We start from the raw sequence: 16,109 nt of genomic DNA, 5'->3' as shown, positions 1-16,109 counted from the left end.
TCCTTCACTCCCGGTCCCTTTGCGAGTCGAGCCAACAGGACGGCTGTCCTAACCCTTGTGTTCTGTTTCTTTTGTTTTGGGGTCTGCTCCGGCACGAGATACCTACCGGCAAGCGTGTTCCCCACCACTCTGCTAAGTTACGCTTGGGATGTAACAGGACCTGACCGGCTAGACGCTGGATACCCTAAAGAATCCCAGAACCGACCCAGCAGCATTCGCCCGAGAGAGATTCACCAGCCGCCAAAGAAGAGTGTTCATGAAAATAAAGCCATCCTTAAAAAGCACACTTAAGGGCTCCGTGTCAATTCCTCTTGTCCCAACTAGCACCCCACGCCCCCCGCAACAACTGGTGTCAGAAGTGGGATCTCCATCCCAGTCCATCTGCAACCCCTAGATGGACGCCATCATTCAACACCTTATTAAGGGACAAGAGAAGTTGGAGTGGGCAGTGGAGAGACAGCTAACCTCCACCCAGGCTGACCGAGAGATGTTCCAAAACACCATCTCAGCCCATTTGGAAAACATCCACAGAGACTCTGCATTGCTCTGTATCACTGTTCACCTTGTCCTTTGGCACTATACCTCTACTTGATGGGGGACACTCCTACGCTACTCTCTTAATACCGACCAATATATGTTACACTTTGGTTTACTGATTCACTCTCCCGATGCCCCCACTAAGTGTTCTCTATACACTAAGACATTGGTATAAGCCATTCACACACCCAAGGTGTACCTGAACACCTCTGTAGTGGGATCAATGATTGGTGCCGTCTTATATTACCTGTTTACCTGTTTGTATATTGATATGTTTTATGTATGTTATTATTATCCTACCATGTCAGTGACTATTATATTGCTTCTGTTATCTCTGTTCATTCCTACTGCCCCTACCCTGTCTTTGTGAAGCGCTCTGATATCTGTAAGGATCTTGTTCGCGCTATATAAAACTTTGAATAAATAAATAAATAAATAAATAAATAAAATCCAGAAGACCGTGCCCATATCCACCGTACCAGTAGCCACCGAAACCCGAACGCATGTTCCACACCCTTCCGGGATTGCCCTACAAAAATATGTGCATGGGGAGAACCCTGATGGCTTCCTACTGAACTTTGAGAGAGCGGCCAGAGCATTAGGGTGGCCTGAGGACAAATGGCCCTTTTTCATAGCCCCGTTATTAATAGGCGAAGCCCAATTCGCGTATCAAGTGGCGAATCCTCTGGGAAACACACCCTACAATGTTATCAAGGAGGTGGTTTTAGATCACCTGGGCCTTGACGCAGAGGCATATAGGGTCCGGTTTCGTAAGGAGAGAGGAACCCGGGGCGAAAACTCTAAAACCCTTTTCTTTCGCCTCAAAATGGCTGCGGACAAGTGGCTAAGACTCGCTACCAGCACCAAGGAGGAAGTAATGGCCAAAATTTATATCGAACTATTTATGGAGGCTCTTCCATTTGCCACCCAAACATGGTTGAGACAGCATTCAGGACTTTCAATAGAACAAGCCATAGAGATGGCAGCTAATTACGCCAGGGCCCAGCCACTTGGCCTTGGATGGGAGACGGAGAAAACCCACAAGGGAACTCCCCCTCAGAGGGTGGAGAAGAAGACTAGACCCAAGGTGGACCACCTGAAGCCCAAACCGTTCAGAATGGACTCCCCTCTCATGAGGGGCCCGCAATGTTTCGAATGGGGGCATATCGCCAGAATGTGCCCCCGGAAGAGGCCCACAGAAAAACCGATGGAGGTGGGGTACCTTCCTAAAACAGTCTTATACTCCGCAGAGATGGGTGCCTCCTTTTATGAGAGTGTACGGATGAATGGCAACCTATTAAAGGCCCTCTTAGACTCCGGGTGTAGGCAGTCTGTTGTGCAGGAACGTTTCATACACCCCAACCAATATGTCCAGGGGGCGGTGGTTCACATACGTTGCGTGCATGGGGATGTTAAGCCATACCCCCTAGCCCTGATAACCATAACCCCTACAGACAGGGAACCGTGCACAGTAAAAGTTGGGGTTGTAGATTCCCTTCCCGAGGATGTTATACTGGGGGTAGACAATCCCGGGTTCCTTTCCCTTTTTCATAACACCTTGAAGGGTTCCTACCAGGGTAGAGAAGCTGCAAAACACAACCTACTCACTCCTGAACCTTGGGTTCTGGACCGGAGTTTCAGGTTTGCCCAGGCCAACGATGCCACCTTATATAATGCCTGGGAACACGCCCACATAGCACAGAGTGTCCATCCTCCCCCGTATCCACGGTACGTTATCAAACACGACTTTTTGTATCGAGAACAAAAGAAAGAAGGCGACATGCAGCTGTTGGTGCCCGTGTCATTTTGGGAACAGGTGTTGTTCTTCGCTCACACACACCTCACCGCGGGGCACTCCGGGAAAGAGAAGACTACGGAAAGCATATTGCGCTGTTTCTATTGGCCGGGAATCTACAAGGATGTCATGAACTATTGCGCTAAGTGCGAGATCTGCCAGAAAAATGCACATAGACCTCCTGCAGCTCCTCTGCGACCACTGCCCATCATAGGGGTCCCGTTTGAACGAGTGGGTATGGACTTGATAGGGCCATTGCCAAAATCTTCAAGAGGGCACTTGTACGCCCTCGTTATTGTGGACTATGCTACCCGGTTCATCGAGGCCTTCCCCTTAAAGACCCCGACCTCGGCTAACATTGCAGAAAAATTCATGGAGTTGTTCTCCAGGGTGGGATTCCCGAAGGAGATCCTGACAGACCAGGGCACCCCATTCACATCACGCCTAATGAAGGAAGTCTGCAAGACACTGATCTCCACCATCTACGCACCTCCGTATGCCACCCCCAGACAGATGGGCTGGTGGAACGCTACAACCAGACCCTGAAAGGCACCCTAAAGAAATTACTGACAGCAGAAGGACCGGACTGGGACCGCCTCCTACCGTTGGCCCTATATGTACTCAGGGCCAAAAAACAGAGCAGCCTAGGCTGTTCCGCCTTCGAGTTATTATACGGACGCCTCTCGAGGTCCTTATTAGAAATCACAAAGGACACCTGGGAAACTGAGGGCGAACAAGAACAGAGATCTCTTCTTGAGTACACAACACAACTGAAATCTAAACTAGGAAAACTACGAAGTATTGCCGGCGCGAACCTGGAGCAACAGAGGAACAAACAAAAGAAACATTACGACAAGGGAAAAAAATTGAGAAGACTGAAGGTAGGAGACTGGGCTCTTCTGCTTTTGCCGTCTAGCTCCTGCAAAGGCAAGAACGAGTGGACAGGCCCCTACCGAGTAACCGATACGATTGGAGACACAACATACAGACTACAAGTGACGCCCACGAAGAAGCAGTGTTACCACATGAACCTGTTGAAGCAATGGCTTGGCTCACCCCCAAAAGGGGCGCACTTATTGCTACCCACCCGACCTGACACAACATCTACCCTGGACAAGCTTATCATAAACAACGAATTGTCTGTTCAGGAGAAAAAGGACCTGCACCAAACCCTGTCACCTTTCTCGGCTACTTTCTCGGATCTGCCGGATAGGACTACTCTGGTTGAACACAACATCGAAACCCTCCCCGGTAAAATGGTGAAACAAAAGCCGTATCGGATCCCAGCGGCCCGAAGAGAGGCGGTGAGAACAGAAGTACGGGAGATGATGAGCCTTGGGGTCATCCGCCCCTCGAGCAGTAGTTGGGCCTCCACGATAGTCATGGTACCCAAACCAGACGGTTCCAAGCGTTTCTGCATGGATTTCAGGGCCCTCAACGCGATATCCACTTTGACGCGTACCCCATACCAAGGGTCGACGAGCTGATAGAAAAGCTAGGGGATGCGGTGTACATCACCACCACCCTGGATCTCACGAAGGGATATTGGCAGGTGCCCCTCCGTGAAGTAGATAGAAAAAAAAATCGCTTTCATAACTTATGAGGGGCTTTTTGAGTTCACGTTCCTCCCTTCGGCCTTAATGGGGCCCCAGCCACGTTCCAGCGTCTTATGAACAACATTCTAAAACCATACCCTTCGTTCAGCTCGGCCTACCTGGACGACAGTCGTTTTTAGCCGAACCTGGGAAAATCATCTATTCCATTTGACAACCATACTAACCGCCCTGGAAAAAGCCGGGTTACATGTCAACACGAAGAAGTCTAAAGTCGCTTTCCATCGAGTGAAATACCTGGGTTATATGTTGGGAGACGGGAAAATCGCACCACAGACCGAGAAAGTGAAGGCCATCGAGGAAACACCATTCCCACACAATAAACAAGACCAAAGAGCCTTTCTCGGCCTCATCGGCTACTACCGCCGCTTCATCCCCAGTTTTGTGGAGCTGGCCGCCCCACTGACATCTTTACTTCTGAAGGATGTCAGACCCAAAGAGATCCTACACCCATCAGGAGAGGCTCAGAGAGCATTTGAGGAGCTGAAGCGGATAATCACAACACAACCCGTCTTGATCTCTCCTGACTTCAACAAGACCTTTCTCCTAGCAACGGACGCATCAGAGGCTGGCATAGGGGCAGTGTTGTCCCAAATAGGGGAGGATGGACTAGAACACCCGGTACTTTACACCAGCCGCAAGTTGTTTCCCCGGGAAAGCAAGTACCCCACAATAGAGCGTGAGAGTCTTGCGATTAAATGGGCTGTTGAAAAGTTGCAGTACTATTTAGAGGGAAAGCCATTCATCCTGTATACTGACCATGACCCCTTGAAGTGGATGTATGCTAACCAGGGTCACAATCCTCGGGTACTTAGGTGGTTCCTGTCCCTTCAGCCATATGCGTTTACTGTATGGCACAAAAAGGGCTCAGAGAATGGGAATGCTGATTTCCTCTCCAGGGTCTTCCCTATCCCCGATCGGGAGAAGCCAGGGGGGGTGGCATGTGACGGGGCAGGCAGCACACCCGAGGGTCCCGAAGCACTACAGGACTGGTGGTCCGCCGTGCCCCTCTCACCCATTTGTGTCCCCTTGCAGCAGCAGCCAGAACCGCAGCAAAGCCCCGAATGGGAGCCGGGCGTACAACACGCATGGAGCTGGGAAGCAGAAAAGGACACCGGCGCCTTTAACTGGGAACACCGACCGGACGAGACTCCTCCCCCTGTGGATGACGATCCGTCAAAAGAGGACGGAACCCGGAAGACGGGAACGGCGTTTCCGAGGAGGCGAGGAGAGAGCGAGAAGAGAGGAGAGCATTGCGAGATACATTGGAGGACGAATGAGAAGAGGAGACGAGTGACCGGCTGTTCCGTGGCAGTTCCAGCAAGCCCGGAGGCCAACGACCCCACGAGTCGCCCGCCACGTTCCCACGGGAGGAGCGTGGCTCCAACAGGTACGGGGCAAGTTAGCAGGCTGGGTGGGACAACATACCACTCCCCCACCCCCCCCTAGAACCAACACCACCCGTGTGTGCATTTGTAAATAGCCGACAGTCTCTGCACGTTCCCTCCCTTGCACGGGCACTCTCAGCACCGCCTCTGTACAGGAAGTACACTTGAGCACACTGTTTCCTTCACTCCCGGTCCCTTTGCGAGTCGAGCAAACAGGACGGCTGTCCTAACCCTTGTGTTCGGTTTCTTTTGTTTTGGGGTCTGCTCCGGCACAAGATACCTACCGGCAAGCATGTTCCCCACCACTCTGCTAAGTTACGCTTGGGATGTAACAGGACCTGACCAGCTAGACGCTGGATACCCTAAAGAATCCCAGAACCGACCCAGCGGCATTCGCCCGAGAGAGAATCACCAGCCGCCAAAGAAGAGTGTTCATGAAAATAAAGCCATCCTTAAAAAGCACACTTAAGGGCTCCGTGTCAATTCCTCTTGTCCCACCTAGCACCCCACGCCCCCCGCAACAGACTGGTGCAAGTTGCCCACTAGAATAGTGGACATCATATACCAGGCTAACTTCTCACAACAACCACTGTTGAAAAGCTTCACATATCGGTTGGAAAAGTAACCCTACAATTGTATTGGCCTTTGTAAGTGTGCTGCCAAATACAAGAGGTCGGACTGCAGTCATCCCCACTACCCCAGTAGCCTCTGTGCAGCTCTATATGTGAAAACCATGGGGCGTGACTACTTCAAAAATACTGAAACATGCTAAAAAGTGATACATGGAATGATTGAATTAATATCAACCACTGATAATTACTCTGGGCCGCATCCCAGTCTACCGTTATTTTGCACACCATGCAGGGTTGTGGAATTTAATAAAATATCTACTTGTCCATGGGACAGGTTTCTTCGGAAATCTACTTGTCCTGTAAAATAATCCACTTGTCCCTTTGGTGTCACGTAGTGCGGCGATAAATTATATAAGAGTGCTGATAATAGCCTCTCTGATTATGACAGAGCTCATACTACAGTAGAGTTTGAATTCCAGCAATTCCCGCATTTTGCCACCTTTCCACAGATCTACATACTGGGGCTGGAGGTAACGGTAAGCTATAGTTCCAGGGTTGGAAACAGGGTCTGCGCAAACCTACAAAATTGTATATGTTTTAGGGGTTTTCGCCAGCTCTTCACTTATCTTTTCCCTTACTGAAAAAGTCTGGAATTTTACTCACAACAAGGGCAATAATAAAACTTTTTCCCCTTGGGGAAAAAGTGGTTGGGGGGAAAGTGAACTTGTAAACGCTCAACAGATTTTTGCATGAGCGAAATCTGCACATGCGTATTTGCTCGTGGTAAAATGCAGTTCACAAATATTTTCCAGGAGTACAATTTCATGACCTACTTCTGGAAATTATTGTGAATTCATCAAAACCATAAATCAGCACTAATAATTGCACTTTTGTGACTTTACTTCAGAATTGGGCTCCTACTTAGGTCTTGAGTTAACCAAGACCTTTAGTTTTTTTATTAAAATTCTATCTCTCTCTATAGACTGGCTTCACTGGGAGTAAAAGTATGCTGCTCTTTCACAAAGAGCATATCAGCACACAAAGTAGGTTTTCTCAGTGCCAGAGACTACTGTGGCAATGAGTGCTTTTTGAGAACAAAAAAAATGATTGCTTTTTGCCAATGTTTGTAATAATGATGAGGGCCTGGCAAATCTCAAAACTACAAAGTTTTACAAAAAGCATGTCAGAACAAGACACGCTTTAACAAAACCAAAAAGCTGATCACCATTGTCAGACATATTGGCTTTGCCAATGACTATTTATTTTCATGTTTCCCATAATCTTGTTGAAACTGGTTGCACTGATTTTTTCATTATGAATATTTTTTCGGATTACGAGCATGCATCAACATCTTTTAGTAGAGGATGCTTCAAAGTAATAGAAATGGTACCTATCATTTAACAGTATTTTACCAAAACTTTTTTTTCTAGTTGCATTATTTTGTGAACATTTAATTTGAAAGCAAACGTGCGTGTGTACACATTTATATACAGTACCAGTGAAGCCCTAACTTACTGCATTTCTTTGGAGCGCTCACCCTAATAATAAAGGCTTTGCAAAAATGAACCATAGATACAAGTTCGAATAACATCAACTTATGGACACAAATATTACCTTATGTGCAGACAATGCCCTTCCTTGAGCCATATTGTGAACCTGTAAAGTGGCAGCCAAAGGGTTTGTGCTGCAGGGAGATGGGCCTACGTGGGCAAAGGATAAAATAAACATGGAAATGTGCTGTCCTTGAACCCAAACAATATGTCCTGGGGGTTGTGCTATAGGAATTCACCACTCCTGCCATGCCACATCAGTTTAGACCCAGCCATATACAAATCAATCTTGACTGTGCTCCAATGGCAAACAGTCAAGCTCAAACTGCCTGGCCAGTTAGCCCCCTAAACCTGCCTGGCCAGTTTCCTCCCTAGACCAGAACACAATCCACCTTGGAGCTGTTTCACCCTCAATAGGGCTCCTCAACCGGCTATTGCTTGGTTCCATTGGCACAGTGTCAATGAAATTAATTCGTACTTGTATAGCGCACTTATACCCGGAGGTGTCTTGGCGCTCTACGCATACCGCTATGGAACCCTTCCTGGCTTTATCCTGTGAAATGCCCACTCCTGGGCACCCCCAAGGTGAAGCCAGGCATCCCAGCGCTGTTGGGGCCGTTGTGGAGATTAAGCAAGCTATTGCCCAGAGTTGCAGAGTGGGACCCATGATAAGAATAGGCACCGAGGCGAGAATTATCAGGTCCGAGGAAATTGAGCCCAAGACCCGCCGAGGCAGGAATTGAACCCTGGTCCCGGGCCAGACCTCTGCATCAGGGTCTGCCGCTCTAACCATTGAGCCACACTTCTCCACAATGGGACACACATCTGGGCATACCTGTCCCACTTATGGTTTCACACTGAAGTATAACATACATGGATGAAATGCTTGATTTAATCTCAGTCACTGGCAATTAATCTCAGCTAATGGAAATTACTCTGGGCTACATCCCAGTCCATTACTATTTTAATACTATGCCACCTCAGTTAAGATCCAGCCATGGACAGCTCGGGCTAAAATGTTTCTATTGGAGCAGTGCCAAGACTGATTTGCATATGGCTGGGTCCAAACTGGGGTAGCATGGTGATCGAAATGAGATGAAATGGCAGGCAGACCCAAGCGATTGACAGCCGCTGAGAATATTTCAAGCATTCATCAAACACTTTGTTTTTGATACTTCAAAAACAAGCATTGGCTCACTCAATAGGCCTGGTTTTGGCTTTGCCATTTCTTGTTTATTTGTCACTTTTTGGTAAAAGCAAAACACGTTTTTAGTCTCAAAAGCACATACAGTAGTGGCTGGCATGGAAGGGAACTACTAGTATGTGGATGCGTGCCTTGTGAACGTGAAGTAGGCTTGTGAACGTGAAGTTATCCAATGGGTGAAGTGAGCTGACCAATTACCTTCTGTTACATGCTGTAGTTGGTGGAAGAAAAAACAAATGACAATAATAGATCAATAGATTAAGAGGGCTGGCTAAAGGCTCCTATAACTAAGTAAACTTATATAAGTAATACAAGTCTAATATATATATACATATATATATATATATATAAAATCACTAAATCAAATGGTCTATGCTACCGCCTAATCTAATAAAGTAACACAACATTTGCCAGTTCTTGCAGGGTTGAGATTGATTTGTTATTATTCCATGCCCACATCAGTGAAAGAGCAATGCTGCACAACCTGTGGCTCTCTTGCTTTCTCAAAGATACGACAATATGTCACCTACACCCCATTGTTGTAAAGGTTAGGAGACTGCATTTCATATGTGTCCTGCGAGGCAACACTAAACACTGTAATCCAAGTCATCAGGCAAACCCAAACAAAACTATTAGTTGCATCAAAATTGTGGGCAGGCAGTACGAGGACACACCATTAACTTATAATATTGACTCATCGGTTCTAGGACGTGAGAACTGAAGAGCTTGTAGAGCAGCAGGATACTACTACCCATTCGTGACGCTCTGAGGCAAATGCGTCTAAAGGTTATCTTACCAAAGGAACTCTTCCAACTAGTAAAGACTCGGTTTCATTGTGCAAGGCCTTCACATTGATAGAGATCTCCATAGCAGTGCTTCGTGTAAGGCTCTGGGAAGAGAAAATACAGTGCGTCAGTTTTCAAGACTAAAACACAGATTAAAAGAATATGACACATGCTGATGTTGACAGTGAAAGAGGACAACAGTACACCTGATGCGACTGTGTGGGATGTAATGATGTTAACACTGCTTGTGAAGAATGATGAAATTCCCACTAAAGCAGTTAATTGGAGGACGTTCAATTATTTGTGTGTCCTAATAGGAGGTTGCAGGGCCATATCTGTGTACAGGCAGAGGGGTGATTTCTATGCAAATCAGGGTAATCAATCAATAACAGAGTCAACCTGGTGCTTAATATGTGGGGTAGGCTGATGTCCTGAATTGTAAAGTTGAAAGGAGCAGTTATCATGCATACCAACCAAGGTGTTATTATTAGGTTTTATTCATACTGGCAAATGTGTCAATGCTGCACGCCCACAAAGGAATAATATAGTGTAGTTTTACACGCCAACGCCCAAGTGTACTTTGACACACCAACGCCCACAAGGGACTACTTTACCCCTAAGGGTGTTTGACCTTTGTAATGTATATGGCGGCCAGCTGTATAGCCTATGTCCATCTGCTGCATCTCCCCTTTACAATGCTGTATTGGGTGTTGTGATTGGTGCTGTACTTCTTGAGTTTACCCGCCTCAAAGGTTTCAGCTCTCTCTTTATAAAAGTAGTATAGAAGAAAACAATTGCACTAACCTTGATTCTGCGTTTTCATCTAAAATAGTTTTTAATTATGCATTTTATGTTACAATGATGGGCAGTGTAAAGTATGAAACAAGTAGTTAGGATAATTATGCATTTTATGATGCAATGATAAGGGATATAAAGTAGGAAACCTGTAGTTAATATTTCCCTAGTCATGTGTGTTGAACAACAGATTTAGGAACTCCAGATGTAAATCAGAAGAGCTTACTTACCTCTGGAAATCTCGGACTGGCTTTGTTTAGTGCATGTGAGCATGCGTTTACTGCATGCGCCAATTCCTGCTCCAGCAGACTGTGGGATTTTGCAGCTTCACAAATTCTAGAAACAAGTCAAAATTCAGAGTCACCTGTCAATATTAAACTAGAAGAATATGTTCAAATAAATGTACTTCTTAGTTTTAAAATTTACAAATTCATTAGAACAATGATTTAAGAAATTTTCTTAGGAACGTCTTCGTACTTTTGCTAAACAGATAAGTGACACAAGTAAGAGTTTGTTTTATAGTTAAAAGGAGGGAGGATGGGTGTAACCATAGTAATAGTTCACTTGAATCCTGCTACATACAGCTATTCGCCCAGGTTTACTTAACACTAGGGGAAAAAAGGTTTATGTTTACCTCCTAGCTAAATACTACTCTGCTTTAATGCGTTGCCATGCATCAGTGCTTAACAATGAGAAACCTGGCTGCTAAACACGTCATACAACATAGTCGAATAGTGAAAATGTTTGTCTAAGTTCAAGCTATAATTACTACTGAGGTGCACTGAAATGATAAGTGAGTCTTTTGTGAGGTAAGAAAACACAGTACTACAAGGCGGTGCATTATTCCTACTGCATAGAAAAAGATTTGTAATTTTACTCCCTTTAAATCTGCTGATCGTACTTATGTGCTTTATTTAAAACCTAAAGTTTTGATGGAAAATGTGGATGAAACGGACGATTAATATCAGGTCAATAACAAAAATATTCCACAAGTGAAAAAGTACTCTGGTGAGTCATGACATGCTCTATCTCACCTCACCAAAGATCTCACTTAATATTAATTGGTGAAGTTTAGAGTTGTCACCTAACCTCACAAGTTTTATTTATTTGATTTATTTTGAGTGTTTTATAGAGCGCAAACTTGACCCATTACGGTATCAGAGCGTTTTACAAGGATCATAGCAGTGTACAATAGGCATGGAATAACAAAGTATTCAAAAGGTAAAGAGGGGTCGGGTGTTGGATACAAAATGGATAGAGGACATATATGTACTGTTTACAATTAAGTTACTCAAGACAAGTAGGTGTATTCATATGTATTCATCAAGATGACAGTAAAATCGTGTTCTAGTTAGAAAAAATACAAACACTTAAGGGTTTACATTCTCATTGATTTGGTTAGAATATAAGAAGATAATGACTCTGCAAACACAAATATAATAGGTTTGGTTTTGCTTCTTGCGCTCTACAAAAGCCAGGCACTTGTAAAGACGTATCTGTCCTGAGAGAACTGGTAGTGACTTAATATTTACACTAGTTCAGACTTTTTATGTATGTTTTTAGGCACTGGTCCCCTCTTCTCCGAAGCAAAGGGTCTGGTGAATGTTTAGCATGTGCCTATTAGTCCCCTCCCCCTATCAGTAATGAGCAGCAATTGTTCCAAACAGTACACACTGGGAGGTGATTTTCTCTTCCTGATAAACCCTGAATCCATTCTGGTATCTCCAAAAGTCCTTTTCTGTAATTAGGTGAGATGTAGGGCATTAGTCTCACAACCAGATGAGCCCCAACTTCCGTCTTTAGGTCTGTGAGTACAAGCATCCTGACCTAGAGTCTGGTTAGTGCACAGCAGCAAGGAGCCTTTGGAGGTACCTGCTTCCAGGTGCAAGGCCTGGTCATCAGAGCCCGAGGTGGGCTCTTGATCAGTTATTGACAAAAGGCAACTCTTTCTCCCTCCTCTTTTGCCATTTGCTGCAGCTGCCACCTTCTGATATAAGAAAAACTCAATGTCCCCCTTACTGAGAGGCCTGGTATGTATACCATTCTGTCATGGACTGCTAGGGTACCAAAATGGTGCAAACAATAATTGCATCTGGGTGCCCTCAAGGGCCCAGAGACATAACCTGTGATGGTTGAAAAGTCCTAAATATGGAAGGAAGAACCAGTCTAACACCCCATACAGCATGATGCACCACCGGCTCACGACTGTCTGCCAGTCCACACAGAAGACTTCCATGACTAGGCAGTCTGCAACCACAAGCACATTACTTAAACAAAAGTCACGTGATGATATATTTGCCCCGTTGCAGAAGATGGTTTAATGGGCCTGCAGTCTCTGCACAACATCTCCTATTATCACTGCCAAATTGTGATTGATTGAAAGAGCCCGTCCAGTTGTGGTTTTAAAGAACAAATTACTTACCTTCGGTAACAATGTATCTGTAAGAAACAGTAGTTAGTATTAGATTCCTTACCTTAGAATATCCCCATGCGTCAGACTGGATCCGGAGGAAATTTTTGCGTAGCAGTACCCTTGCGCGTCGGTAGGTGTCGTCTGCAGCTCCGCGTCCGTCGTCGGCGCCGGGATGACGTAGCCGGAGTACTTAAAGGCCGCCATCGCGCGCTGACGTCAGTTCTTATACACAGCTTTTCCGCGCCAGAAACGCTCAGCCATGTTAAAAACCAACACTGGTGCCATGGAAACTAGGGTCCTGGAAGGGGATGACCTTAACCCTAGATATCGGTTCGCAGAACGGGTAGGATGGGTGGGGCGGTAAGTAATCTAATACTAACTACTGTTTCTTACAGATATATTGTTACCGAAGGTAGGTAACTTGTTCATTTGAAAGAAACAGGTTAGTATTAGATTCCTTACCTTAGAATAGATACCCCAGCAATACCCACCCCTGTGGTGGGTCTGCGAACCAATAATCACACCGGAAAGTCCTGGAGGACGGAACGGCCAAAGAAGCCATCCCTCCGGACTTGGCTGTCCAGGAAGCAGTGTCTTGCGAACGTGTGCAGCGAGGCCCACGTAGCTGCCTGACAGATGTCCTGCAAGGGGACTCCCTGGCCCAGGGCAGTGGAAGCCGCCGTGGCCCGAGTGGAATGGGCCCTCAGCCCAACAGGAGGTTCCTTCTTAGCCAAGGAGTAGCATGCCTTGATACACAACACGACCCACCGAGAGATGGTCCGCTTGTGCACCGCCCATCCCTTCTTAGCACCCACGTAACCAACAAAGAGTTGGTCATCCATCCGGAACTGGCATGTGCGATCCAGATAAAACGAGAGCGCACGTTTTGGGTCCAGACGGTGGAGCCGCTCTTCCTCCTTTAAGGGATGCAGAGGCGAAAGAAGGTGGGCAAGGTGATGGACTGCCCGATGTGGAAGGCTGTGACTACCTTGGGCAGGAAAGAGGGTCTTGTCCGCAACACAACCTTGTCCGGATGGACAGAAAGGAAAGGAGGTTTGGAAGAAAGAGCCTGGAGCTCACTCACTCTCCTGGCAGAGGTGATGGCAACCAGGAAAGCAGTCTTCAGAGTAAGAAGGCGGAGAGGACAGTTATGAAGTGGCTCAAAGGGAGCGCACATCAGATATGTAAATACAAGGTTCAAGTCCCACTGAGGCATCACGAATGGAACAGGAGGGAACATGTGTGTGATGCCCTTCAAAAACCTATTTACAATTGGGGACTTGAACAAAGATGGTTGATCAGGTAGCCTTAAAAAGGCTGAAAGGGCAGAAAGGTAGCACTTGATAGTGCCCAGAGCAGAGCCCTGCTGGGCAAGAGAAAGAAGGAAGAGGAGAACCTCAGAAAGAGGGGCAGAGAGAGGATCCACAGCCTTTGCTGTGCACCATGCCACAAATCTGTTCCACCTGCAGGCGTATACCGACTTTGTGGAGGGACGCCTGGCTGCCAGAATCACAGTACAAACTTCAGGAGGCAAGTCAAATGGCCTCATCTGTTGCCCCTCAATCTCCAAGCATGGAGGTGGAGACTGGACAGGTTCGGGTGGAGGACCGTCCCCTGCTGCTGCGACAGAAGGTCCTCCTGAAGAGGCAGACGAATCGGGGGATCGACAGACATACTGAGTAGCTCGGGATACCAGTACCTTCGCGCCCAGTTCGGAGCCACAAGGATGACTTGGGCCCGGTCGCGCTTGATCTTCTTCAGCACTCTGGGCAGAAGTGGTATAGGCGGAAAGGCGTACAACAGACCGCAACTCCACTCGGGACGAAAAGCGTCTCCGAGCGAGTGCCGCCTTGGAAATTCCAACACGCAGAACTGATGACATTGCGCGTTCTCTTCGGTGGCGAATAGATCTAACCAAGGCTCTCCCCACTGCAGAAAGAGACCGTACGCCACGTCCGAGTTCAGATGCCATTCGTGATCCATCATGCACCGTCGGCTGAGTTCGTCTGCCCTGGCGTTCAGAGAACCTACCAGGTGTTGAACCACCAGGGTAACGCCCTGATGTTCCAGCCACTGCCAGAGATGCAGAGCCTCCTGGCAGAGGGTCCATGACCCCACCCCGCCCAGTTTGTTGCAGTACCACATGGTGGTGGTGTTGTCCGTGAACACCTGCACTACACTCCCCCGGACAGAGGGGAGGAATGCCTTCAGTGCTAGACGAATCGCCCTCAGCTCCAGAAGCTTGATATGGAGCCGGGACTCTGCCGGAGACCAGAGGCCTCTGATCTCTGCCTCTCCCATGTGGCCTCCCCAACCGAGGAGGGACGCGTCCGTCACAACTACGTGCTCCGGTTGGGGTAGGGAGAGGGATCTGCCACTGACCCAATCACGGTCCACGAGCCACCACTGCAGCTGTCTCGCAGTGCCCTCCGAGATCAGGACATGGTCGGATAGGTGGCCCTGATGCTGGCCCCACTGAAACTTCAGGTCCCACTGCAGAGCCCGCATCCGCCACCTGGTGTGATGCACCAGAAGGATGCAGGAGGCCATCAGCCCCAGAAGCCAAACCGTCAACCTGACCGAGAACCCAGGATAAAGGCTGAAAGATTGGAATCAGAGCCTGAATATCCCGAACCCGCTGCTCGGTAGGATAAACCCGAAACTGCGCCGAGTCGAGAACCGCTCCGATGAAGAGGAGCTTCTGAGAGGGACACAGGTGTGACTTCGGCACATTGATGGAAAACCCCAGCTGGTGCAGGAGGTCTGCAGTCGTCTGGAGATGGCTGACTACTGTCTGGGGCGAGCCCGCCTTCAACAACTAGTCGTCGAGGTAGGGGAAGACTAAAATCCCTAACCTGCGCAGATGAGCTGCGACCACCGCCATCACCTTCGTGAACACCCGTGGGGCGCTGGTAAGGCCAAAGGGGAGCACGGTAAACTGAAAGTACTCGTGGCTTACCGTGAACCGCAGGTAGCGCCGGCAGGACGGGGATGTGAAAATAAGCGCCCTGCAAGTCCAACGCTACCATCCCGTCTCCTGGGTCCAGGGCAGCTAAGATCTGAGCCAGTGTCAGCATCTTGAACTTCTCTTTCCAGAGGAAGCCGTTGATGTTCCGTAGGTCCAAGATAGGGCGTAGGCCCCCTTTGCCCTTCTTGGGTACCAGAAAGTAGTGGGAGTAACAACCACACCCTACTTCTGGCCCAGGAACGCGCTCGATGGCCCCCTTGGCCAAGAGACCGTAACTTCCTCTCGTAGAAGTTTCAAGTGATCCCCCGACACGCGGTGGTATTGCGGTGGCATGGCTGGAGGGGTCGTATCGCAGGGGAGGGAGTAGCCCCTTCGGACGATTTGCAGCACCCACCTGTCCGAAGTGACAGTGAGCCAGTGGAAGTGGTGATGGCGAACCCTGCCCCCCACTGGCGTCACATGGGCCTGAAAGCATGGACTAGGAGGGCT

At 47.8% G+C, this 16,109-nt stretch overlaps 1 protein-coding gene across 3 annotated transcripts in view; it reads right to left on the bottom strand.

The window, feature by feature from the left end:
* DGKH (diacylglycerol kinase eta) overlaps positions 1–16,109 on the bottom strand; it is a 681,607-nt gene that overhangs the window by 59,734 nt on the left and 605,764 nt on the right. For all 3 annotated transcript variants that reach the window (XM_078657279.1, XM_078657278.1, XM_078657277.1), the window contains exons 25-26: positions 10,470–10,575; positions 9,456–9,548 (exon numbers count right to left, since the gene is read on the bottom strand). In XM_078657279.1, coding sequence (XP_078513405.1) covers positions 9,456–9,548; positions 10,470–10,575 — 199 coding nt within the window. The remainder of the gene's footprint in view (positions 1–9,455; positions 9,549–10,469; positions 10,576–16,109) is intronic.

This window comes from Lissotriton helveticus, chromosome 8, assembly GCF_964261635.1.
Source record: "Lissotriton helveticus chromosome 8, aLisHel1.1, whole genome shotgun sequence".
NCBI classification, from domain to species: Eukaryota; Metazoa; Chordata; class Amphibia; order Caudata; family Salamandridae; genus Lissotriton; species Lissotriton helveticus.
Note: the sequence above shows the minus strand (reverse complement) of the source record. Positions and strands in the feature narration are given on the sequence as shown.